This window comes from Protomyctophum bolini, assembly GCF_963924005.1.
Source record: "Protomyctophum bolini genome assembly, chromosome: 11".
Classification (NCBI taxonomy): domain Eukaryota; kingdom Metazoa; phylum Chordata; class Actinopteri; order Myctophiformes; family Myctophidae; genus Protomyctophum; species Protomyctophum bolini.
This window is the reverse complement of record NC_137872.1, coordinates 36,982,037-37,008,301: the sequence shown is the minus strand read 5'-3', so window position 1 is coordinate 37,008,301 and position 26,265 is coordinate 36,982,037. Positions and strand designations below refer to the sequence as shown.

The following is a 26,265-nucleotide window of genomic DNA, read 5'->3' as shown; positions in this document are numbered from 1 at the left end:
TTTGTGTCTTCCTGTCTGCCCCTGTAGTTCTGTACCTGCCTTGTCTAACCCTGCTGCTGTGATTAGTCTTGTTTCCCACCTGTGTCCCCTTAGTCCCCCAGCCAATCCCTGTGTTGATTTGTCAGTTGTTCACCTGTGTCTAGTTGGTCTTTGTCTACTTGTCTGCCCTTGTGTTTTCACTTCCTTGTTCAAGAGGGAGACGGGAAAAGAGGAAAGGGGGAATGAACATGATGACTGTATCTGTTATGGACAAGACACGTTTCCTAGCCTTTGTAGCTATGGTAATAAATAGCTACAAAGAGATGGTAATAAAGATGGTGTTGGAAGCAGGCAGACGATTCCTAAATGCGGGGGTGGATATCATATCACTGGGGAAGATCTGGACTGAGCTGAGGGAAGATTTCACATAGACTCAGAGTTAGGGTTTGGGTTAATGGATAATGGGATGGGATCACAAATGGCCGTGGACTTTTACGCTTTTTTTTTGTTTGTTAGATAAGATAGTAAAGATTATGCTTGATCCATAATTTGGATCAGAAGGTGGCGGTAATGCACCAAAATCTGGATGCCAACCACCGTTTAAACACAAAGAAGAAAAGAAGAAGAATAAGTCCCTTGTTCGTTGGTAAATTTAAGTCACAGTATTTAGTTATAGCTTCTGTATTTTCCAAGTTCCCTAGTATTTTCTCTGTGCTCCTAGTACTAGGCCCTGCATCCAATCTATATGCCAAACACGACATTGGGGAGGTACACTCTAACCACAAGGCCACTGAGCTGTATACACTAACTACAGCAACACACAAAAGTATCAAAAGTAGCTGATTTGCAAGCTCAAATCACGGCCACACGCGCCTGTGCACGGTGCATGATGCACGGGCACACACACACACACACACACACACACACACACACACACACACACACACACACTCAATTCAATACGCACACACACACACACACACACACACACACACACACACACACACACACACACACTCAATTCAATACGCACACACACACACACACACACACACACACACACACACACACACACACACACTCAATTCAATACGCACATGTGCACACACACACACACACACACACACACACACACACACACACACATCCTTTACGTGTGAAGACATTTGATGCTCGGATACATTTCCTTCTTTTCTTTTCCCTTGTCTGTCCATTGTCCAAACCAGTGGTGGTCTGTCGATCACATCGCAGTGCCGTTGGATATGGTGCCTACTCAATACAAGGAGTTTGGCCACTGAGGCAATCATCGCCCTGATCAGGGGATCCCACCATGCTTGCTCAAAGGAAAGTCGATCGGACTTGAAAGGTTCGCCTATAAACGAAAAGCGCATTGATCTAAGTGCGTAGTGATCCTTTTGTCTATTCCTTCCCACACTAGTGAAAGCCTCAGCGTTTGTTTATCCATGTGAAACTCGGAGGGTGTTGAAATGGAACCAAATGGACCCGGTTAAGGGTCCATTTTGGTTCCATTTGTACACTCCCTGAGTTGAATGAACACTGAGGATTTGTCAGTGACAGAGGAGCTGTCCAAGCGCTATCCCACCCATTTTGACCTGAGATCAGATTCTAAAAATGTCTTCTACATCCTGGCAGTTTTCTGAAAAAGCTATGTTTCTTCGTTTCTTCGATTTTTCAAAAATAGCAGACCTACAAGCTCGTGACGCGGCGCTATGAGCTTGTTGATCTGCTATTTTTCAATAACTAAAGCATAACATAATGCTAACACCAAAAGGGGTTCCCGCCTATATCGGTATAGAGAACATTTGAAGTCATTAGTTCTCATTGAAAACAAGGCTGTGTTGTTTTCAACGAGGAAATAGTGACTCCAAAATGTGCTCTATACCAATTGGTTGACCAGACTTCTATTGTCTAGGATTGTCCAGTCCATACATTCTATTGTCCGATTGTGCAGGATGGAACACTAAAAAGGTTGTTCTGTTGTCATTGTTTATAAAGCTCTCAATGGTCTCGCACCCAATTCCTACCTATGACTTCAGGTCTTCCACTGCTGGCCTGCTCGCTGTGTCTAAAAAAATGGCAACCAAAAAATACAGTGAAGCATATTTTAGCTTCTATGGGCCGTCGGCATGGAACAAACTCCCACTGTACCTTCGACAGGCAGCCTCTGTAGACATTTTTAAAGCACAGCTCAAGAGACCCACTTCTACACTCTTGCTTTTAATTGATCTTTTACATTTTTTGTCCTCACTGTATTGCATTACTGCCATTATTTTTGATGCCTTGCTTTTCTTTTCTTTCTTTCTCCATTGCTCTGTAAAGCACTTTGAGCTGCATTTTATGTCATGAAAGGTGCTGTACAAATACAGTTTTATTATTATTTGATTATTGTCTGTCTAGTCTGTGAAACACTTCTTGTAAGAACACCATCAGACCACCTTACATCACAAAAGGGGAGTAACCAATAATAAACTAACTGAAACTGTATTGTGTATTTACAAAACTAACTAAAACTAAATTAAATTATAGACAAAATGCCCTTAGTTTTAATTTGACAGTTGTGGTTCAGGTGATTCATCTCTAACTGAATACATTTGAAAATGCTATATTTTGTTAAAGATGGGGTGCCGTAAACCTGCGGTATTCTATAAGATATGGGAGAAGTTCTTGGACTTCGTTAAGCGAGGTGATATTGAAGAGGCTTTGGATGTATAGTGGTTAATATAGTCAGCTGTGGGGTGGGGGTAGGGAACTGTGACGGACATTGTGCATTTGTTTGTTTAACTGTATGTTATTTTCGTTTTATTTTTATTTTTGTTATTATTACCGGTATTATTATTTATTTATTTATTTTTGTTCTGTATTTATTGTTGTCAAAACATTTCCTGATAAGTTTTTGTTTGTATTTGTGCTGCCATGGGGATGTGGGGGGGGAAATATATGGCGATTGTTTTGAAATTACCTCTTTGTACTGTAAAGAAAATCAATAAACATATGTTTTAAAAAAAGAAAAACAAAGATGGGGTGATTTTTGTATTTTTTCCATGCAGCTTTTCATGTGTTTATGAGGTGACAGTACTTCATTAGACCCCTCGGTGTGGTTGTCATGCGCAATGATGTCTACCCTTTGTATTTAGGGTTTCTTCCTGGAGGCTGAAACCTTGACAGTCAAACGTGCCAATGGAAAAAAAAAGATATAGTGACATCACAATATCAGAGCCTTATATACAGTATATAGACAGAGTTACGCACACTGCGTTCACTTCATGGGGCTTCAGTCCAATGGCGGCTCTCCTACATAGACTTCTATTGAGCATGCAGAGACAGACAACCATGGGACAAGTCCTGGGCCCGAAGTATAGGCAGAAATGCATTGGACTCAGGCAACAGCCCAGCTGTAATGATCTCAAATCCCTTTATTTTAGATTGTTTTGTAGCAATCGTACAACATAAACATTAAAGACACTTTAGTTGTCTCTGTACAATACTTTAAAACAGTTGTCATGTTGCACACATGCTTAAAATCGCTCTAAAATAGCTCTAAAATAGCTCTGTTGAAAACAATGTTTTTCCAACTCCAGCTTGTCTCATAGTTCAGGCTGCATGAACAGCGCTCGAGCGCTCGGTTTCTGCCCCCTCAATACCGTAACTCTTCTATTAGATGGCTCTGCACAATAGCATCCCCTCCCGTAACCCCTCCCCCTAGAGTTCTCAAACTCTGCCCGAACCCGACCAGGCCCGACCCGACATTTTAGGGCCGGGCCGGGCCTAAAATGTATGCTAATCATTAGGGCTGGGGCCGGGCCTGGGGCTCCATGAAAAGAATAAATATATATATTGAATTTGTTTAGAATAATAAAAATAATAGTTCTGTTCTGTCTGTTTGTGTATTTATCCATTATGAAGATGGTGCTGACTGGCGTTTCACTTTTTCTCTGTGTAGAGTTCTCAAATTCTGCACAAACCCGTCCAGGCCCGACCCAACACAACGTTTTAGGGCCGGGTCGGGCCTAAAATCTATGCTAATTAGTCGGGCCGGGCCTATAGGGCCTGATCAGTTAGGGCCCAGTTGGGGCCGGGCCTTAATTTTCGGGCCCGATGAGAACTCTCATACAACGTGGGTGCGGCTTCAGTTCAGGTGGATCACCACCACCCACCAGCAAACCAGGCATACTTAATGAACAGGTGGGCGTGTCCACATTAAAAACTACATTTTAACAAATACTATACACATTTTTTGAAAACATTCTTCCTCATGAAAAAAAATCACGGCACTCCGTCTTTAAGCTTTCTATTACACAATACGTACCTTTTCAATCCTGCCCCTATACAACCCAAAGTATAAAAAACTAAAACTAGTAATAAAAACAAACAAAAAACAAACATAATGCTTAAAACTATTAGCATTAGCTAGCAAGAAATAACTAGCAAATCCTCTCTAAAAAACGAATTAAATAAAACTAACTGAATTAGAAAAATCAGACCTGTCTGAAGTGAGTGGTGCAACAGCTCCCCCTGTTGGTACCCTAAACACAGGCACATACAGACATATAGGGATGGACATAAAGACATTGCTGTTCCTTGGAGTGGTTGCACCACAAACAAACAAAAAAAGATATAAAGGCTATATAATTATTCAAAACGAACTAAAACTAAAGTAAAATGAAAAGTCCCAAGCTATTGTATAACCTTGGAAGTAAAGTAACAGGAGTGTTCCAAGGACCCGGCAGGCTGACAGGTGTCCTCCAAGTCGCCATGCGGCCACGTTGTTTATCGATGTTTTCCTTCTGCAAATATTGATCGTCTGCAACAACTCAGATTTGGACCTCTAGAGATTTGTTTGCTGCTGTATTCTGACTTATGTGCTTTCATTTTGATTTTGAACTATACATCAACAAAAAGGTGGACACAGACAGACAGACAGACAGACAGACAGACAGACAGACAGACAGACAGACAGACAGACAGACAGACAGACAGACAGACAGACAGACAGACAGACAGACAGACAGGCAGGCAGGCAGGCAGGCAGACAGACAAATAGTGCAGATAGATGTTGTTTACTTGTTCACATTTGTTTTTGTTATTATTGTTTTTCTTGACCACAAATGTTAAGAATATTATTTAGAAAAATTGTTTGATGCTAGTATTGATCTACAAGCTCATGCCGCGCTATATGAGCTTGTAGATCTGCTATTTTTGAAACATTTGTTTTTCTTGACCACAAATGTTAAAGATGGAGTGCCACCCTAAAACATGATCATCAGGTACCTATTATTACAATATAAGGGGTGGTGATGGGTGGTGATCCACCTGAACTGAAGCCACACCCACAGCTGTAGTTGTATGATAAAGGGGGAGGGGCTGATAGTGTGATGTCACTATATTACTGTTAACACACCATTGCACATAAAAACAACTCCAGGGTGTCTAATGAAGTACTGTCACCTCATAGACACATGAAAAACTGGAAAAATACAAAAATTGCGGCACTCAAATATTATTTAGATTGCATATTGTTTGATGCTATAGTGTTGATGTTTTGACCCAGGTATCCTAGTTTAAGCACAATTTGATTTGCGTATGTGAGCATTTACTTAATCTCTCTGTTAAGCATTGTTATGCTTTAGCTGTTGAACAATAGCAGATCTACAAGAACTTGTATAGGTCTGCTGTTTTTGAAAAATCGTGAAAATGTAAATTGAATATATATTTAAAATATGATTTGAATAATATATTATTTCAGAGCAGACGTTTTTAACTGCGGAACAACATATTTTCAGATGGGGGTCGGCGGCCAAATACAGATAATTCTAGGGGTCCTTGACATGAAATAGTTTGAGAACCTGCACTGACAGTAGCCTCGGAAACCCAGACGTTTTTATTTCCAGGGTTACAGAAACGTGGGGTTTTTTCAGAAAACTGTCAGGATTTAGAAGGCATTTGTATAGAATCATCCTCAGGTCTGAAAGGGTTAACCCATTCTGAACGGGAAGCCATTTTGGTGTTAGCACTATGTTAATGCTTTAGCTATTGAAAAATAGCAGATCTACAAGCTCATAGCGCGCCACCGAGTGGCGCGCTATGAGCTTGTAGGTCTGCTATTCTTGAAAAATTGACATTTTTAGAATCTGATCTCAGGTCAGAATGGCTTAATAGAGTTCATGCCATTATCTGACCTTGCACTATATAAGTCCCTGATCTGCACACCTAACTATCCAGTCTCTGCTAAAACGCCTTTAATTGAAATTATAAATTGTAAAAAGAAAAAAGGCAGACCAAAGTCAGTGAGGCTTTCATCACAAGGACTTCAACTCCCAGCACATTCTGTGCTCACCCGCCATTCTACCGGACGTGGTCCTTCCCCCATGAGTTACTACACTATATATAGCGTGCGTGTGTGTGTGTGTGTGTGTGCGCGTGCGCGCGCGCGTGTGTGCGTGCGTGTCTGCGTGTGTGTGTGTGTGTGTGCGCGTGGCGGGGGCTAAACTCTGTGTAACACATTAATCACTCCTGGGGTCGGTCTATTGATCGTCGTCCATGAGGCTGATTTACATGTTGATTCTCAGCTCATCAATAACGGCATTAGGATGCAGCTCTGGCCAGGTGCAGCAGCTCTGGGGGAGAGAGAGAGAGAGAGAGAGAGAGAGAGAGAGAGAGAGAGAGAGAGAGAGTGCAGCAGAGAGACCGAACCTGAATCCTAATTACTTTTATGGGGGGAGGGGGGGGGGGAGTTGAAGGACACCTTGCTGTAGTTGGTATGGTCCTATAGCGCAGGAAGTCACTTTATGATTTATGCTGATGAAAAGTCATTTTTCTTGCTATCATTTTTTTCCACATAATCTCTTCTTTATTGAGAGAGAGAGAGAGAGAGAGAGAGAGAGACACTCGGGTCCTAAACTCCTCTGCGTTTTTGAGGGGCTCCTCCTATCATATGCCCAAGCTTTGTGGTACACAAACATTGGCTTGAGATTGGCTGATCACCCCCCATAGCGATGATTTTATTGGCTGAGCAAAGTACATTATTATTGAAGAGGCAGGAAAGTGAAGACGGCAAAAGTGATTGGCCGGAGTGACCTTTGCGGTGATTTGATTGGCTGAGCACGGAATGTGATGACGATAATATGAGCGCCACCTCACTTCACACAGGTGTGATTTCCCCTCCCCCCCTCCCTCACGGCTATACTTTACCTCCTCCTCTCTTTTAGGGATGCCCTTGGTGACTAATACAGGTAAGGTACTATTAGTTGTTTTTTTATATCCCACTATTTTGCAACCCATTTTTTCCACCCAGTGTTATCTAATGTAATCTTGGGTGCTGCTTCTTTTCACCCGACAGGGGAGAGTTTCCCCGGCCGGACGTATAGCGCGTGGAAGGAACACGATATTCCGACCAGTTCCTTTCCCCATCCATCAAGGGGGGGAGGCAGTTTAGAGACCAGGATTACTACTGCATGTTTTTGTGAGGGTATACCTATACCCTATATAGGGACACGGGGAGAACATGCGAACTCCACGCAGAAGGGCAGAAAGCCCCTTTCGCCAACCCAGGACCGTCTAGCTGTGAGGCGACAGCACTACCGACTGTGCCACCGTGCCCCCCAAAAAAAGGTACTGTTAGTAATAAGTGTAGAGACATTTAAGTTAACGTATATGTACAGTTTATCCTCCTGGAAACCCTCTGGACAAAGCTGGGGTGATTGATTGATTGATTGATTGATTGATTGAAGTATTTATTAACAGTTTGCAGAATTACAGAACATCTCAAGCACAACTCAATACATAAACGACCCAATATAGCACTACACTTGTTTACAAGAGGGTCCACCTTGTTCAATTCATTTAGAGACCTACAAATATAGTTACACTTCTATATAGCAAAAAAGAACAGGAAATCATCATAAAGGAGGTCAAATAAAGGCAAAAGAAAACATTCAGCCGTGATTTGTTTCGGTTCTTTTGCCAGTATTTATTTCATTGATTATATGCTTTGGAGAAAAAAAAACAGCCGTTAATGACTTGTTCGTTTTATGTAAAGCCATCATTTCGGCAACAAGAAAAAGAGTGCTCTGTAAAAGTCTCATGTTTTATGTATTATACTGTTAATTCAGAAGGAGAAGAGATCTGTGTGTGAGTGGTTCTCGTCCCAGCTGGGCACGCGGCCAGCCACCCGGCTAGCCTCCGGAGTTGGTCTGTACTATTAAAACTCCATTTGGAAGCCCTCGAGGCCCCGTTTAATAGTGTTCCTCTGGGAGTTCTGTGTCTGAGGTCTGCTCCTGTCTTCATACATCACCGCGTCACTAACTATTTAGTATTGAAGGAGTTGTTGTCGCGACAGGAGAAACGGCCCGGTTTCCACGCTGACTGACATGCCATTTACTTAATGTAAACCATGCAGGGAAGTGTGAAGGTGACTGTGTGATGATAGGAGACAAACAAATAATTACAAAGAAGAAAAACAACAAAAGAAAGTGTTGTAACCTGCCTTTTGTTTCCTTGTTCGGCGCAAATGTCTTTGTTTGTTGTCATGATTTGTCACAACTCGAGTTGGCTTTGTACGAGGCTTAAAAGGTCTTTAAATGAATACTTTTTGAAAAGTCTATGAGGGAAATGAACGGGGAATCATTTCCTGGGGGCGGGACTGCCACGCTCTATTCAGGGATGGGACGATATGAAAATGACGATTATTGTGGCAAAGATAATTTGTGATTAACAATATTATCGCGCGTCAGTCAATATGCTTAAAACCTTAAATGCCGCTTTTAACCACTTGAGCCCCCAGCATCCCTATTCTGGGGGGAACGTTCATCGTCAAAATATAGCCGATCTATACAAGCTCACAACGCGTTGCCTCGTTTTGAGCTTATTTTGGCGAAATGTGGTCTTTCCAGTTCTGTTTTATCAAGTGAAATAGGGTTTAAGTGGTACTGAATTTGCAGCTCAACAAAAGCTAATTCATCCTAGTGTATGATGGAGTACAATTTCACGATAAATTGAAATCTCCACGATATGATTCGCGATAAACTTGTGCAATACTCCTTTACCGGAGGCACTCGTTTGTCTGACATGTTGGCTCATCATACTGCAAAAACGTGACGTGATCGGGTTAGCCAATCAGGGAAGCCGGTGCCAATCAGGCCGACTAAAATAAGCTCAAAATATGTGTTTTGTGATACTTTTACGTTTGGCTCGTAAAATACATTTTAAGGTCCATACTTTTGTACTGATGTCAACAGCAATGGAGTGCGTCATCGTGAATGCTAGCTGCGCGCACCCTCGCCCACTGTATCTGTTTCTTTCTATCGCCTTTATCTCCAATCCCTGGGAAATCTTGGTGGCTAAAAAAACATTTAGACAGTTAGGAGGTTTCTTCTGTCTCTCTGCGTTGTGTGGAAAGGACAGACGGACCCAGAACTCTCTTTGGAGACAACAATTTATTCTGACAGGGAATAACAACAGACACGTCTCCACGTTATAGTTCTTAGTGCAAGGACTCCTCTCTCGTTCCATGTAGGACATACAGAAGCCAAGAGCGACAGTATAACACAACACATAATAAAAAACGTAACATTATACCTGACAGGGAATAACAACAGACACGTCTCCACGTTATATAGTGTCTGTTGTTCTAGTGCAATGACTCGTCTCTAAACAGAGTTAAACAAGCACCGTATAAATCAGTACAATTCTTATTTTGTTATACATAGAAAAACAAAGACACCCACCTCGTTCCATTGCGGAAATACAGAAGGAAGAGGTGTGTCAGGGCATGTCTACGGGGGGGGCAAGGAGGAGACTTAAAGGAGCTGTGTGACCTCTAATGCACTACATGTATTCTTATACACATGAACCATGGAGAATTAAGTCAGGTAGAAGCACTTATTTGTATCATATGTTGTGTAATTATATAACACTGTTACACAAGTGCAGAGGCTTACAAGAGGTGAGGAGTCCTTGTTCCCCCCCCAGAGGAACCCTGGGGGTTTCAGCTGTCAGGAAGTGAAGTGCACACCTCCATGGAGTTCCTTAGCTGTTCTCAGAGTGCATACACATCAAGGGCCTCCCAAACTTTTCTCAAAAGAGAACCTGGTGTCTCCCAGACTTACACAAATAAATTATGAATGAATGCACGCAAGGCCCCCGTTTCAAAAATGGTGAAAAAATTCAGTAGCTGCTTTTCCCATATAGATAAGAAAATGTTGACGTTTTGAATTCAGATGCCTACAATAAATACGGTACTCAGTATCGATACTATTGATTATTTGCATTGCAAAACGTGCAAAAGGTCAAGTGCGATATGTTGCTTTTGTTTACATGTCGATATACGATTGTTGAAATTAAAGTTGATTTTTCACTGCAGTTACTGTATATCGTTCCACCCCTACCCTGGTACGTGTACAATAGGTTCATGTCTGTGTGGAGTTTGCAAGTTCTCCCCGTGTCCCCTAGGGTAGGTATCCACACAAAAATCACGCACGCACGCACACGCACGCACACACACACACACACACACACACACACACACACACACAGGGAGGAGAGCCAGTACAGTACAGTACAGTACAGTACAGTACAGTACAGTACAGTACAGTACAGTACAGTACAGTACAGTACAGTACAGTACCACTCAGTCAGTTCAGACGGGACTGATTTTTTTTTTTATCCTGGAAACTATCAGCAGATTATACACTACAGCTGGTGATGTTATGTTATGTGCCCTACTGTATAACCATTATGTGATTTGTAGACGAGAAACTGTATTTTAAACGAGTGGATTCTATGATGCCTCCTGGCAGCCAGTGTAGAGAGAGACCCTGCGTGTGTTTCACTCTGGCAGCAGCATTCTGAAAGCGCTAAATAAAAGCTGCCTATATGAGTGCTTTGTGGGGAAGGCCAGAGAAAAGACTATTACCGACGGTAATCTAAACCCAGTGGTTCTCAAAACATGGTGGTCTGTCGGGGCGCGAGGAGGAACCGTTTAAATCCACCATTATTTCCCCCAATTAAATGTTAATTAGCACGGTTACAGAAGGACTAGTTCAGTTCATCGTATATACTATAGGTTGCACAATTCTCACTCACTCTCACACTCATTCGAATTCTGATGCGCATCAAACAAAAACATTCAAATTCACCAAAGCACAGGCGTCTCGGTTCTCTTCCAAGCGCACCAGATTTCAGTTCAAAGGAGGAGTGAATGCAATCGTACCGGTAGTATAGCCTACTGTGTGGCTGGTTGGTCAAAGACACACGTGCACAGCATCAATAAGCAGTGGTATGGGATGTCCGTTCGGGGGTGGGGGGGGTCAATTGCATATCCGTTGCCTTTTATGTAGTGTACGGAAACAAATCCAGAACCCATTTTATTAGTGTTACAGTTAACACAGTGGCGGCATGGATCGCATAGTTCTTGGTCGAAAATTGTAATTTTACTTTTTTTTTAAATATTGTTTATCCCACGATTTTGTAACCCAGTTTTTTTCACTCAGTGCCCATTATCTAATGTAATCCTGGGCGCTACACTTCCTCTGCCAACCTGGGGGGGGGGGGGGGGCAGCGGACTGACCTCATGCTTCCTTTTATGCATGAGGAGTCCAAGCTGCTTCTTTTCACCTGACAGGGGGGGGGGGATTTCTCTGGCCGGACGTAGCATGTGGAAGGAACACGTTATTCTGACCAGTTCCTTTCCTCTCCATCAGGGGGAGGTAGTTTTAGAGACCAGGATTACAGCATGTTTTTTGTGAACTCCACACACCACACAGAAAAGCCCTTTCGCCAACCCCCGCCTTCGGGTATGGGCACTGATGACGCGGAGGAGGGAATATACGCCCCCAGCGCCCACAGCGCCCCCAGCGGGAATCGAACCTGGGACCTTCTAGCTGTGCCATGCACCCTCTACTGTCCAGAATATTATGTTTGTCATTGATTGTAATTTGGGAGGGGTATTCATTAATCATATGAAAACTTTTGCTGGGTTTGCAAGAACAATGGACAAGTCTTCATGTCTTACTTTAACAACAGGAAACAATTAAAACAAATAAAAATGTCCATTTCCATTTATAAGAGCCTCACAGAGTCACACTACATGTTTGCAGTGGTGTAAAGTAACTAAGTACTTGTACTTAAGTACTGTGCTTAAGTACAATTTGGAGGTATTTGTACTTTAGGCTACTTGAGTATTTCCGATTTCCAGTACTACATCTCAGAGCCAAAATGTGTATACTTTTACTCCACTACAATTATTTGAAAACTTTAGTTACTAGTTACTTTGGAGATTTTATACATTTATTCCGGCCACTTGAAAACATCCGATCTACAAGCGCGTTTGCGACGCACTGTGAGCTTGTAGATCTGCTATTTTCAATAGATCTTGTACACATTTTGAACTTGTGAAATGGCATATTCTGCACGAGTACATTTTCAATTCCGTACTTTTACTTAAGTAACACAATTGAGTACTTTTTTCCACCACTGCATGTTTGTAATGTATTATAAAAGGTTACTGTTTCAACAAACAAACCGAACTGCCCAACTGCTCATTATTGCAAATTGTTCTGGTTAAGAGGCTCAGCTAATTGCATTAAAACGTCAATCCAGAACTCCGGCATATTTTAAATAAAGTCAAACTCGTGTGAAGTGAGGGATGCCTGGTAATGTCTGTATATAAAGTGCTGTAAACAAACATTAAAAGTCCATAGACGTTTAGTGCTCTAAACCAGTGGTTCTCATTCAACCAGTGGTCCTTGAGGGGGTTCCTCTGGAGGTGGTATAACCAAATTAGATCTTTAACTCTTTGAGATTTAAATTATTGTTAAACATTGATTGCTTAATTTAAGAAGTCTATACGCAATTTGAGACTGTAGAATAATTGTTATTTTGATCAACGTTTGCCTGTTGTCTCTCCTATATGGTACCAACATCAATTCAGCATGGCATTGTGGACAAAATCTTATCCAGCAACAAAGTATTAGTTTTGGGTCTGAGAGGCTATATACGTACATCTCATCAAATGGTGGTCCGTGGCTCAAATGCCGGATAAATAATTGGCCTTGATATGAAAAATGTTGAAAACCCACTTCTCTAAACACACATTAAAAAGTCCATAGACTTAGCTGCCAATCATATGACGAAAATTCTGAAGCCAGACGTTGGAGGGGATATAGCGCCCCTCAAAGATGTTATTTTGATCAAACGCGAGAGACACTCGGAGTAGAGTCGCTGTTTCTTCGCCCGGAAAGGAGCCGACTTAGGTGGTTCGGGCAAGGCAGGCCTCTCGAGCGTCTCCCTATAGGGAGGTCCTCGAGGCACGTCCCACTGGGAGGAGACCCTGGCGCAGACCAAGGACCACGTCCCACTGGGAGGAGACCCTGCAGGCGCAGACCAAGGACCACGTCCCACTGGGAGGAGACCCTGGCGCAGACCAAGGACCACGTCCCACTGGGAGGAGACCCTGGCGCAGACCAAGGACCACGTCCCACTGGGAGGAGACCCTGCAGGCGCAGACCAAGGACCACGTCCCACTGGGAGGAGACCCTGGCGCAGACCAAGGACCACGTCCCACTGGGAGGAGACCCTGGCGCAGACCAAGGACCACGTCCCACTGGGAGGAGACCCTGCAGGCGCAGACCAAGGACCACGTCCCACTGGGAGGAGACCCTGGCGCAGACCAAGGACCACGTCCCACTGGGAGGAGACCCTGGCGCAGACCAAGGCGCAGTTGGAGGGATTACATCGACTCACTGGCCTTGGAACGCCTCCCAGGAGGAAGTCACTCTGGAGTTGCTCTGGTGGAGCTGTTGCCCCCGCGACCCGACTACGGATAAGCGGTTGAAGATGGATGGATGGATGGATGGATGGATGGATAGATGGATGGATGAACGGAACGTATCTTAGATTACATTGTGAGAAATTATCAATATTTCCCATAATAAGTATACCTGAGATAAATAACAATTATTGCTACACTATAGTTCAGTGGATGGAAGTGTGACCATCAGGTGGGACAGAGGCATTATATGGGCCCCCAAATAATTGATCTGAACATAGCAAATCTACAAGCAACACACACAAAGACACACACACACACACACACACACGCACGCACACACACACAGCTCTTTCAAGGTTATAAAAGCCGGTGTTTTTGGGGAGCTCTCGGCAGTGCAGTGTGTGTGTAGACGAGATGTAGGAGAACTGACCATATGCCGCGAACAGCCTCTTCGTCATGCAGACCTTGTGTCGAGGCTTGTGGTGGCGCTTGCCATTTTGTAAGGCGGACAGCTCATATAGGCTGCGGCTCTCTCACGCACACACACACACACACACACGCACACACACACGCACACACACGCGCACGCACGCACGCGCGCAGACGGACGGACGGACGCACGCGCATACACAGTCGCACAGTGCCACAAACAGTCGCACAGTCACGCAGTCACACACACACACACACACACACACACACAAATATGCGCATCTCACAGCCGATGGTTTCCGATAAATAAAACACCCCCAGTGTTTGCTTCAACTGCTCTTTCATCATCGGGGTGTCAGTATATAAGTAACCCCCACCCTCCCCCCCCCCCCCTCCACGCACGCACGCACACACACACACACACACACACACACACACACACACACACACACACACACACACACACACACACACACACACACACACGCGCACACAACTGAAACAAACTACACTTCCTTGGCGCGTGTCAGTGCGCTGCAGCGAGAGAGAGAGAGAGAGAGGGGGGGGGGGGGTTGAGAGAGAGGAAAAAAAGGGCGGAGGAGGAAGGGAGGGAGGGAGGGGGGGGGGAGGGGGGGAGCAGGTAAAGTGATAGAGATGGAGAGAAGGAGGGCGGGAGGGAGGGAGGGAGGCAGCCGTGCAGGGCGCATGCGCAGTGCGGCTCGCCGTCCCCTCCGCATCGCTTCTTCCCCTCCCCCCGCCCCCTCCTCTTCACCCGCCCCCCCTCCCTCCCCCCCCCCCAACAACCCCACCCCCACCTCCCCACCACCACCAATCCCACCCTCTCTCTCTCTCTCTCTCTCTCTCCCTCTCCCTCGCTCTTTTTTTTTGCAGCATCAGTACCACAGCGCGGCGCATCCCTTTCCTTCCATCGGCGGTGTGTGTAAACTGTGTGTGCTGCTGCTTGTTCGGCTCGGCTCACGGCTAGTGACGGAGGGGCCACAAACTCACTATAGCGACCACCGACCGACACACCGCTACTATATATAAGCTCCGTCCGTCCGTCCGTCCGTTCGTCCGTCCGCACGAAGGAAAAGGAAGCCCTGATATAACCGACCATCCAGGAAGAGATAGACCCGCATCCATCCAGACCCTGCAAGGGAGAGGACGAGCAGACAGAGAAAAGGGAAGGGATATATAAAAAGGACAGGACAGAAAGATAAAGAGGAAAAAAACACGATACGACCACGGCGGGGGATAGGTGAAAAACGAGGAGGAGGATTTTTACAACCGCGGGAGGAGAGAGAGAGAGAGAGAGAGAGAGAGAGAGAGAGAGAGAGAGAGAGAGAGAGAGAGAGAGAGAGGGAAAAAAAGAATAGACTTCTTCAACATCCGCCGCCTGGGTAGAGACGCATTATTAGGCCATAGCTGCTGCTATCGGGCTGAATTTACCTGCTTGAGAAACGCCAAGAATATAGAGGCCTATAGCTCGGTGTTATGTGTATATATAAATATATATAAATATAGGCTATATATATCTCTATATATTTATCAGAGGAGGTGTTTTTAGTCGAGATATACGATAAATTAAAAAAAAAAAGGAGAAAAAAAGCCATCATCACAGCATATCCCGGAGCTGAACGCTTATAGGACGACGTTGGAAGGAAGGATCATCATCATCATCACCCTATCCCCGCCAGACCGGACGGACCACCACCGCAGCACGGCACCATGAAGGACCGCACGCAGGAGCTACGAAGTGTAAGCGGTTTTTTTATTTGAATATCGCGTTACATTGTGTATATATAACGTATTTATATAGAGAGATATATATAGCGGCCCGCGACGACCACCATATTATCCCTTCTTCCTGCTGTATATAGCACCGTCTCTCTCTCTCTCTCTCTCTCTGTCTCTCTCTCTCTCTCTCTCTCTCTCTCTCTCTCTCTCTCTCTCCGGAGCCGCATTCGGGGCGTCAGCGGCAGGCAGGCTGTCATCACTGCTATCATAATCATTTATATTAACAATTCATCCATATGCCGCTTTTTTATTTATTTATTTTGGTGTCAGCGCGGTCGCTGTTTTATATATCGCCATATCCCTCACCTATAGCCTCCCCATGGCTGTATCATTATATAGGCCTATACTGTAGGCTTAATAATAATTATAGGCTATATGTGTATATGTTCCCGTTCCTAGGCTGCTAGCCTTATAGTAGGCCCATGGCTATCGGGTTTTTTTCAAATGCTTTCACGTATATCGACAGCCTGTGTGTGTGTGTGTGTGTGTGTGTGTGTGTGTGTGTGTGTGTGTGTGTGTGTGTGTGTGTGCGTGCGTGCGCGCGCGCGCGTGTGTGTGTGTGTGTGTGTGTGCGCTGTAGCGGTGGTGGTGGCCATGCGTGCCCCGATGGCTTGATGAAGGGACTATACACGACCATGATGGGGAGAGAGAGAGAGAGGGGGGGGGGGGGGGGGGGGGAGGCTAGGGGGGGGATGACTGTGAAATGAGCCCGTCGTCCAAATGCAGTGATTTTTTTTTTTTAGACCCCTAGCTGCTGCATTCACATGAAGCAGCAGATATAGCCTGTGTGTGTGTGTGTGTGTGTGTGTGTGTGTGTGTGTGTGTGTGTGTGCGTGTGTGTGTGTGTGTGTGTGTGTGTGTGTGTGTGTGTGTGTGTGTGTGTGTGTGCGTGTGTGTGTGTGTGTGTGTGTGTGTGTGTGTGTGTGTGTGTGTGCGCGCGCGTGCGTGCATTTGTGTCTGTGCGTATTAGCCCCCATGCACATGCATGCCTCCTCATCCTCCTCCCACACACACACACACACACACACACACACACACACACACACACACACACACACACACACACACACACACACACACACACACACATGTAGAGGCTATAGCCGGGTGGGTGTTGTGTTGTGTGTGTGTGTGTGTGTGTGTGTGTGTGTGTGTGTGTGTGTGTGTGTGTGTGTGTGCCAGAGGCTATAGAAGAGAATATATATCCTATCATATACTGATCAATAGCTTTTTATGGGAGCTCATCGCCGCTGTGGATGAGGATGGATGGATGGGCCGGGTGCTGTGCTCACACACTGGTGCACTCTGCAGCCTCCTCCTCTCCATATTAACCCGTTCTGACCTGAGATCAGATTCTATAAAAATGTCTTCTATATATATATACACATCCTGACAGTTTTCCATTCTGACCTGAGATCAGATTCTAAAAAAAAATGTCTTCTATGTCAGTCGCTCTTCGATTTTTCACAAAATATAGCAGACCTATACACAAGCTCGTAGCGCGCCAGCTTGTAGATCTGCTGTTTTTCAATAGGTGTAAAGCATATCATAATGCTAACACCTAAATGGGTTCCCGTATAGAATGGGTTAAGACCATGAGGACCATTCTATACACAAATGCCTTCTAATTCCTGCATGGCAGTTTTCCGGAAAACCCATATGTTTCTATGTGTGTGTCAGTGGTGCACTGGTGCTCAACCTTTTTCTCGCGTCAAGGACCTCCAAGATTATATGTAAGATTATAGGCAATGTAATTGCCTATACAAGCTCTACGAGCTTGTAGATCTGCTATTTTTAAATATAGCAAAATCATAGGCCTACATAATGATGCTTTAATACACCATTCTGGGGTTCCCCGCCCAGAATGGGTTAAGAATGCAGCCCCGATCTCCTATGCTATATAGCCTATAACCTATACTACACACACACACACACACACACACACACGCACACACACACACACACACACACACACACACACACACACACACACACACACACACACACACACACACACACACAGATCAACCCCCCCTGCACTGTTCACTAATAACTTCAACAGATTGATTGATTTATTTTTTTGGTGCCAATTATTATATATATATAATATAGGGTCCATATTTTGAGACCTGTTTGGGTCCACATGTGGGAACCCAATATAAATCAACACCATGAGAGAGAGGATTCGTATTGTGTGGCCACTGGGCCAGGCGCCCGATTTACATGCAGGTGCTTTCTGGATTTCACTGATAGCTTCTCTCTCTCTCTCTCTCTCTCTCTCTCTCTCTCTCTCTCTCTTTAAGCCTCACCCATTTTATGGCACAGCTATATATATATATATATCTCCTGCCGGGGGGGGGTGATAGCGCTATTTATTTTTTATTTTTTTAATGGTGGGAGTGTGCAGGCGTTGGGAGGGGGGTGGAGGGGGGTGGGGGGGGTTGCAGGGTCTGTCTGTTCCTGGGCATATATTATGTCATTGTATGCATCAGAGAGGTGAATTATGCGCTTTAGACTGATTGGTTGGTGGAAAGATAAATCCACAAATACGCACGCACGACCGCATGCATGCACGCACGCACGCACACACACACACACACACACACACACACACACACACACACGCACGCACAACGCACCCCAACACTGTGGTTGAGAAATGGGCCGCCTTCCCAAAGTGATCAGTACACACACACACACACACACACACACACACACACACACACACACACAACTCTGCTGCTGTAGCCATATGCCTACGCTGACGATGTGGGTTCAAATGGGTTCGTTCGCTCGAGAGAGAGACAGACCCAACTATTATCTGCAATATCTCTCTCTCTCTGTCTCCCTCAGTCTCTCTCTCTGTCTCCCTCAGTCTCTCTCTCTGTCTCCCTCTGTCTCTCTCTCTCCCTCAGTCTCTCCCTCTCCCTCTCTGTCTTGCACATTCAAGCGAGAAGATATAGTAGTCTAGTCTACGTTTAATTTGATTTAATTGTACTCGAGCGATTTCAATCTTTTCCCTTCAATTCGGATGAACCATATGGACACTCTAGTCTAACTTCTCTAGTCAGAACCAGATAGGCCTGTCCATGGATGGATGGATGGATTGAAAACGCCGGGACATCGCTCCGCACGTCCCAAACTCTTCTCCCTTCTGGCTCCAAAACTATATATATATGGAATGCACTTCCCATCACAATCAGAACTGCAGACTCACTCCCAATCTTCCGCCCACAGTCTGAAAAGCCACCTCTTCAGACTCCATCATGGCCCGTATAGCACTTACCCCCTAGCCCCTTCATGTAGACTTAGATAGCATTTTATTCAGACCTATACAGACTTGCATTTTAGGTATAGTCATAGCACTTTATAGTATAGTATAGTATATGTATAGTTTATATGTATAGTTTCATTATATAGATATTCCACTGTTATACGCTCTTAGCTTACGCATGCTTCATGATAACTGCTTTTTATGTATATGTGATGTATTGCCATACTTTTTAGTTTTTGCCTGGCTATCCATTTCCACGCACCAAAATAACTTTGCTTCTAGAACCAACCTCTTCTATACGCTCTGGAGTGCATTGCTGGACTTTGCGCGGAAGTATATACGGCGCTAAAGTAAAAATGACATTGACGCTTTACACACCTGTTTACATTCTCCGGCTATGATTGGTTGGAAATAATATCGTATCCGGGGGGGGGGAAATACATCTGACGGATGTTGCGGGCCGGCCCGACACTTTTCCGGCTATGTGCAATCTCATGCCTTATATTGTGACCAGGCTTTTCCCTTGGCAGATGAGTATATAAGGCTGAGGCCGACCGAGGCTATTCTGGAACTATATAGTAAGGCTGGGGCCGACGGAGGCTATTCTGGAACTATATAGTAAGGCTGAGGCCGACCGAGGCTATTCTGGAACTATATAGTAAGGCTGAGGCCGACCGAGGCTATTCTGGAACTATACAGTAAGGCTGAGGCCGACCGAGGCTATTCTGGAACTATATAGTAAGGCTGAGGCCGACTGAGGCTATTCTGGAACTATATAGTAAGGCTGAGGCCGACGTTTAAGCCCAAACCACACCGAAGGGGTCGGGTTGGGGCAAAGCGGTTTTAAAGGTATATAGACCACACCAATGCAACTCATTGCAGCTCAACGAGTTGCATTGGGTGTGGTTTAGCTTTAAAAACAGTTTTGTCCCGCAACCCGACCCCTTTGGTGTGGTTTGGGCTTAACCCATTCTGGGCTGGGAACCCCTTTTGGTATAAGCATTGTGTCATACTTTAGCTATTGAAAAATAGTAGCAGATCTACAAGCTCGTGGCGCGGCACCGAGTGCCGCGCCACAAGCTTGTACAGGTCTGCACAAATCTTTGAATATTATATTCTTTCAGAGCGAACGTTTCTGAGTGAAATCTTTGCTTATCCGGGCGGCCAAAAATACATGTAATTCTGGGGCTCCTTGACATAAAATAGTTTGAGAACAATAGACATAGAGACATACGGTTTTTCAGAAAACTGTCAGGATTAGAAGGCATTAAATGCCTTCTAATCCTGACAGTTTTCTGAATCAGAACCCATTTAGACCTGAGGACACGATTCTACAAATTTTGTAGAATCGTCCTCTGCAGGTCTAAATGGGTTCTGATTCCAATTCATTGTCAGTGTAAACACTCTGAACTGGTTCAGGAAGCGGTTCCTGCACCCCTGGTGGAAAAAAGGAGCCTGAGAGCCGTTTGTTGTATATTTATATTTATTCTTTTGTTGTCGATGATCAAGGGTCATTGACAACACCTCCCCGTTTTGCAACTAATCAATACAGCATGTATAGGCAGGGGAGGAGTCGCCTGCTGTCCCCTCTGCAGCCACACACACACACACACACACACACACACACACACACACACACACACACACACACACACACACACACACACACACATACACACACACACACACACACATACATACACACACACACACACACACACACACACACACACACACACACACACACACACACACACACACACACACACACACACACACACACTATTGTCAAACATTTCCACCACAACAGGCGCATGTGCCTCTCCCCCCCCCCCCCCACACCCCCCCCATGCAGATCTGCTGCCATCTGCCCCCAAAACCACATGCAACACTATAGGCATGTATTTAGCCCAACGTGCTCACATCAAGGACCCCCCAAATTGACACTTATTAGCCTGCGGACCCCCATTTGAAAATATATACCTGCAGGGACCCCCCAATTAGAGAAGATTTTTACGGACCCTTTTACGGGATTCTCAACCCGTTTAATTTCAACGACCCCTAAGTTTGACATGCATTATCTATACGGACCCCCCATTTAATGGCATTTATTATGGCATTATCAATGTTAATTTAACTCTGAGAGTGTACAAATGCAAAGCAAATGGACCCGTTAGGTTCCATTTGTTACACTCTCAGAGTTACAGACCCATATAAGGGGTCCATTTGGTTCCTATATAACTATCATTTCGCTGCGGACCCCCTCAATGACCCCACTATACGGACCACTGTATATAGCCTATACTGCAACATGGCATCTTTAAGGTGTTTGAATACATTGTAACTCGTCTATTTTCAAAAGATTTCTTTCATATACATTTTGAACTTGGTGTCGTGAAATGGGACATTCTGCACAACTAGTACTTTTTTTTACTTTGGGTATACTTTAAGTACATTTTGATACCGATACTTTTGTATAATTCTACTCGAGTAAAGGTTGAATTGCATGACTTTCACGTGAGTATACATCTACATTGCAGTATTTTTAGTATAGCCCATTTTTGGGCGGGTGTTTTAAGCATTGTTATATACTTTATAGCTATTGGAAAATAGCAGATCTACAAGCTCATATAGCACGGAGTGCTGCGCTACAAATCGTGAAAATGTGGTGCAAATCTTTGAATATATTATTCTTTCAGAGCCATAGTTTTTAACTCAAATCTTTGCATCTGGGGGGTCCCTGGTCGGCGGCCAGTTGTTGTGACGTGGTTTCTCTTTTTTTAAGATATATTTTTGGCTTTTTCTGCCTTTATTGATATGTTTCAAGTGATTGACAGGAAAGAGAGAGAAGGGGAGAGACACGCAGGAAAGGTCGTCATGAACGGGACTCGAACACGCGACACGCTGTCAGGCCCAGAGCCTATATGTGGCATGCGCCTGGACCACTAGGCCAGCGGGCGCGGAAAACAAGTAATCTGACAGGAAATTGGGAGAGAGATATGGGGGGGAGTGACACACGGCTAAAGGTCGTCGGGACCGGGAGTCGAACCGGCAGCACGCCGTCAGGCTGGCTCGGCAGCTTATATGGGTGCCCAGACGGTTGAGCTATAACCGTCCGGCGAACCCACGTGGATTAAACACAAGCTTTTATAGCCCAAGTTCATTTACGATATGAAAAACACTTAAACAATGTTGTGTATATATATACACTGCACTGTGGAAGTACGTTAAACACAGAACCCTCCGCCACCATGAGCTGAATATAGTTCCTTTGATCTGTCTCGTATGTTGGCTAAAGTATATATAACGTTGTGGTGGAGTTATAGTAGAGCAGTGGTTCTCAAAGTGGGCTCCCTCGGGGGGATCCCCAGGGGGTCCTTGAGGGAGTTCCAGGGGATCCCCAGCTAAATGATAGGTCCCTGCCGGACCAAAACACCGTCAGATGGAGCAGAGCGGAACCGCAAGGTTTCCCATTGTGCAGGTTCCCATTGTGCAGGTTGCCTGGGTGCCTTGCATGGTTTCCTCTGCCATTGGGGAATGATTGTGTGCGTGTGTGTGTGTGTGGGTGAATGCAATGCACAATTTATGTAAAGCGCTTTGGATAAAAACCGCTATATACCATTTACCGGTGTAGTGGTGCGTACGTGCGTGCGTGCGTGCGTGCGTGCGTGCGTGCGTGCGGATCCCCATTGGTGGAAGTGGTGACATCATTAGAAAAGCCATCTATGCCTTATTTATTTCATGTGTGTGCTGCACCCTCCGCGCTGAAACCAACTAGTTGCAGCTTTCTCAGTAGAGCCTCATATCGTTGCCCAAGGGCAGAAACCCTGTATCATCCATGTATAGGTTTGCTTTTCACGTTCTTGTTCTGCAAATTGTGCCCTATAGCTGCTTCATCGTATACATACTACAGTGTCACGCAGCAGTGTGGCAAAAATATAGCACATCTACAAGCTCACTAGATGGATACATATAGCTCAGTGTTGAGCTTGTAGATCTGCTATTTTGAATCCTCAAAGTGCATGAGAAAGGACATATTGGAGGTTTGCAGCCGACAGAGACCGTAACCCAGTTACTGTATCATGCGGCCCTTTTCATCGACACCATGTAAAATGTTTTGTCATTTTGTAATAAAGCACACAGTGATGAATGTTGATATGAGTCAAAGAACAGTGACAGTGATGAATGCTGATATGAGTCAAAGAACAGTGACAGTGATGAATGCTGATATGAGTCAAAGAACAGTGACAGTGACAGCCTAAATTGTAAATTGACAGTGATGAATGCTGATATGAGTCAAAGAACAGTGACAGTGATAGCCTAAATTGTAAATTGACAGTGATTAATGCTGATATGAGTCAAAGAACAGTGACAGTGATGAATGCTGATATGAGTCAAAGAACAGTGACAGTGATGAATGCTGATATGAGTCAAAGAACAGTGACAGTGATGAATGCTGATATGAGTCAAAGAACAGTGACAGTGATGAATGCTGAGTCAAAGAACAGTAACAGTGATGAATGCTGATATGAGTCAAAGAACAGTGACAGTGATGAATGCTGATATGAGTCAAAGAACAGTAACAGTGATGAATGCTGATATGAGTCAAAGAACAGTAACAGTGATGAATGCTGATATGAGTCAAAGAACAGTAACAGTGATGAATGCTGATATGAGTCAAAGACGAGTCACAGTGATGAATGCTGATATGAGTCAAAGAACAGTGACAGTGATGAATGCTGATATGAGTCAAAGAACAGTCACAGTGATGAATGCTGATATGAGTCAAAGAGGCTCTTTATTATGTCAGGATACCAGTTTATGTGTGTCATGTGTTTTGTGACATCACTACACAGGAAGTTCCGTTCAGCTTCTACATCGGGAGAGAGAGGCAAAGTGTGTGTGTGTGTGTGTGTGTGTGTGTGTGTGTGTGTGTGTGTGGGGGGGGGGGGGTGATGGGAATTGTAGGAGAGAAAGAGAAGATGAGACTGCAGCTGATGGGAGGAAGAGAGAGATGGAGAGAGACTGAGTGTAATAGACTGACTAGTAGTGACTACAATGAGAGAGACGGAGAGAGCGTGCGTGCGTGTGTGTGTGTGTGTGTGTGTGTGTGTGTGTGTGTGTGTGTGTGTGTGTGTGTGTGTGTGTGTGTGTGTGTGTGTGTGTGCGTGTGTGAAGAGTATGCATGCATGCATGTGTGCGTGCATGCATGCGTGCATGCGTGTGTGCATGCATGCGTTCGTCTGTGTGCGTGTTTGGGCCCGGGTTGAAATCCTTGGGAAATTCTCATGATTTTAATAGGACTTGGCACAATAGAAAGAGAGAGACAGAATGAATGAGTGTGTGTGTGTGTGTGTGTGTGTGTGTGTGTGTGTGTGTGTGAGAGAGAGAGAGAGAGAGAGAGAGAGAGAGAGAGAGAGAGAGAGAGAGAGAGTGAGAGAGAACGAGAGAGAGTGAGAGAGCGAGAGAGATTGACTGGGATATATGTTGAAAGATTCTGCATATAGCACTGTATTGATCTGTTGCATTCATGCACGCACGCACACGCACACACACACACACACACACACACACACACACACACACACACACACACACACACACACACGTCACACACACATGCGTAAGAATTGACCTGTTTGTGATACCGTAAAAAATCTGCTTATTTATAAACAATTTGTGGCTGTCTTCCAGTCTAACCTGACATGACACTTTCTAAATGCTTTCTAGATTCATGTTCATGTAGAACAATACCACCATTATTTTCTTCTCAAAATTAAATAATATATAGATTTGTATTATCGCGAGAACGATGGCTTCCATTTTCGCATTGCAACTTTTCAGGAATAGAAAGCGTGCAGTTTCTATTGGCTTGGATTCCCCATTGATGATGACACTGGAGGACGGGTTTCTGAACTGCCCACAGCCCTCCTATGAGACACAGACTGAGTGGTATGGTGGTATCTTATTATGAACATTAGTGAGGACCAATTATATGAAGATAGGTTCAAAAGTGATGAAGTGGTCCTTTAATATATTTGTAGAAATGTGTCTTAGCTGTGCAGAATGTCTTCTAAAAACCCCACAACGTATGTTGTTGACAAATTAAAACACAGTTACATAAAAATGGTAGCAACATTACAAGGAGCACCTGCAGGTCACCAGATGGTGAGGACTGTATCAGGGTTAAATGTAGTAGTACTAGTAGTAGTAGTAGTAGTAGTAGTAGTAGTAGTAGTAGTTAGTAGTAGTAGCAGTAGTGAAAGTAATGCAGATCAATAAAAAATGCTGTGTGATAAGGTAGCACTGGCTGACTGTCCTTGATGATTAATAATGCTTTATGGCAAACTGTTATTTTTAGAGGCTTTTCTTTGCCAAGGCAACTCTGTCTGTATACCTTTGACCTGCGGGAGGGAGGCATATATAAGCTGGAAGAGGTGATTTATTTATGGGATAGCTGCGGTCATCTGAAATGTCACCACATATAAGCCTTGTTCGTTTCCAACAGCTGTCAATAATAACAACGACAATAACTTACATTTATATATATAGCGCCTTTCAAGAAACCCAAGGACACTTTTCACAGAGATAGAAAGAAAGAAAGAAATAAGGAAAGCTATTTCTGATGCTTTCGAATTGAGTCATGAAAAAGTCACAGTTCTTTTGGACATAGTTATGACGTTTTCCCACCGGGCAGAAACTAAATCATGTGTTATACCGTTGAGCAGCTGTGCTCCGTTTTGAGCATGATTGCCCAATTAAGGACAAGCCAATAGCACGCAGTATATACACGGTGGTGGTGGTGGTGTTCAAACCGGCAACCTTCAGGTTATATACACGCCGACCCTCCTCCGTATAACCTTATAAAAGGCAATTAGTGGCCCCAGTTCTGTCACTGTCTGCTTTGTGAATGATGGATGAACCGGGGAGACTCTCTAACGCACATCCGCCTTTATTTACAGCTGTATTGTTGTGGAACTACAACAAAGAGGTGATTGGG

The 26,265-nt window shown here is 44.5% G+C and overlaps 1 protein-coding gene across 1 annotated transcript in view; it reads left to right on the top strand.

Annotated features, from left to right (window-relative positions):
* Positions 1–15,866: 15,866 nt before the first annotated feature.
* stx1b (syntaxin 1B) overlaps positions 15,867–26,265 on the top strand; it is a gene marked incomplete at its 3' end in the record, with an annotated part of 98,459 nt that continues 88,060 nt past the window's right edge. Inside the window, exon 1 of the mRNA XM_080776551.1 lies at positions 15,867–15,952. Within this exon, the coding sequence (XP_080632677.1) occupies positions 15,923–15,952 (30 nt within the window). The 5' untranslated portion in view covers positions 15,867–15,922. The remainder of the gene's footprint in view (positions 15,953–26,265) is intronic.